This window comes from Bison bison, unplaced genomic scaffold, assembly GCF_000754665.1.
Source record: "Bison bison bison isolate TAMUID 2011002044 unplaced genomic scaffold, Bison_UMD1.0 scf7180017858818, whole genome shotgun sequence".
NCBI classification, from domain to species: Eukaryota; Metazoa; Chordata; class Mammalia; order Artiodactyla; family Bovidae; genus Bison; species Bison bison.
In genome coordinates this window covers 5,642-6,925 of record NW_011489390.1, presented here as the reverse complement: position 1 = coordinate 6,925, position 1,284 = coordinate 5,642, and the positions used below count along the sequence as shown (strand labels likewise).

The window sequence follows — 1,284 nt, the reverse complement described above, 5'->3', positions numbered from 1 at the left end:
AGGCAAAAAAAAATTTTTTTAATCCTATAGCCTCCCCTCAAAAAATCAATTTTATACCCCATATAGTCAGTACTTACCAGGGTATCATCATTCTGGTCTCCAAACATTTCTTTAAAAATCTTGCCAGGATCAGGAATTGGAGGGAATATAATGATCTTGAGCCTTTAAGAAAACAGGGACATTTCTGATCAAATCTTCCAGTCCATAGAAATGTTCCTCTTAAATACAGCCATATTAAAAGAGGGCTTAGACAAAAGACATGGTACGCAAGTCATCTTTAGTGATAATGCAGTTGTGAAGAAATTTCTAAAGCACGCTGAGAAATCAATGTCTCAAGAGTATCAAGTGCGGGTTTTCCAGCTTTATTGAGGTATACTTGACAAACAAAAAGTGTATAAATCTGAGGTGTACAAAGTGAGTTTTATGTAGCTGTACATTGTGAAAAGATCATCACAATCAAGGTAATTAACATATCCATCACCTCACATAGTTATAATTGTGTGTGTGGGCCTGTGTGTGTGTGTGTGTTCTACCCTATCATTTAAATAATAATGGTGTTTTACTTATCACAGATCACATGGGAGCCTGCTGTTTATAATTTTTTAAAAAAAAATCTGAGAACAGGGGACATTCCTCTTTAATTTTTCTTTTCTTTTTCTAATTCGTCTTCTATTTTAAATTTTTTTTCAATTTTTCTAATTGAAGTATAGTTGATTTACAATGTTGTGTTAATTAGTTCTGTACAGCAAAGTGACTTAGTTATACATATAAACGTATATTCTTTTCCACTATGGTTTACCACAGGATACTGAATATAGTTCCCTATGCTGTACAGTAGGACCTTATTATTTGTCCATTCTATACATAATTGTTTGCATCTGCTAACTCCAAATTCCCAATCCGTCCCTTCCCCCACACCCCTCCCCCTTGCAACCATCAGTCTATTCTCTATGTGTGTGATTCTGTTTCTGTTTCACAAATAAGTTCATTTGTGTCACAGTTTAGAGTCCACAATAAGTGATATCATATGACAAATGATAATCTCCCACTGCATCAATGTTGCTGCAAATGGCATTATTTCATTGTTTAATAGCTGAGTAATATTCCACTGTATAAATATACTACATGTTCTTTATCCCTTTCTCTGTCAATGGATATTTAGGTTGTCTCCATGTCTTGGCTATTGTAAAGAGTGCTGTTATGAACATAGCAGTGCATGTATCTTTTTGAATTACCGTTTTGTCTGAATTCTGTTTTTGCATCTGATAGTATTACATTGGCCCA

At 34.3% G+C, this 1,284-nt stretch overlaps 1 protein-coding gene across 1 annotated transcript in view; it reads right to left on the bottom strand.

Moving 5' to 3' along the window:
• Positions 1–1,284, bottom strand: part of IL13RA1 (interleukin 13 receptor, alpha 1) — a gene marked incomplete at its 5' end in the record, with an annotated part of 36,404 nt that overhangs the window by 32,409 nt on the left and 2,711 nt on the right. Inside the window, one exon of the mRNA XM_010829586.1 lies at positions 78–162. Within this exon, the coding sequence (XP_010827888.1) occupies positions 78–162 (85 nt within the window). The remainder of the gene's footprint in view (positions 1–77; positions 163–1,284) is intronic.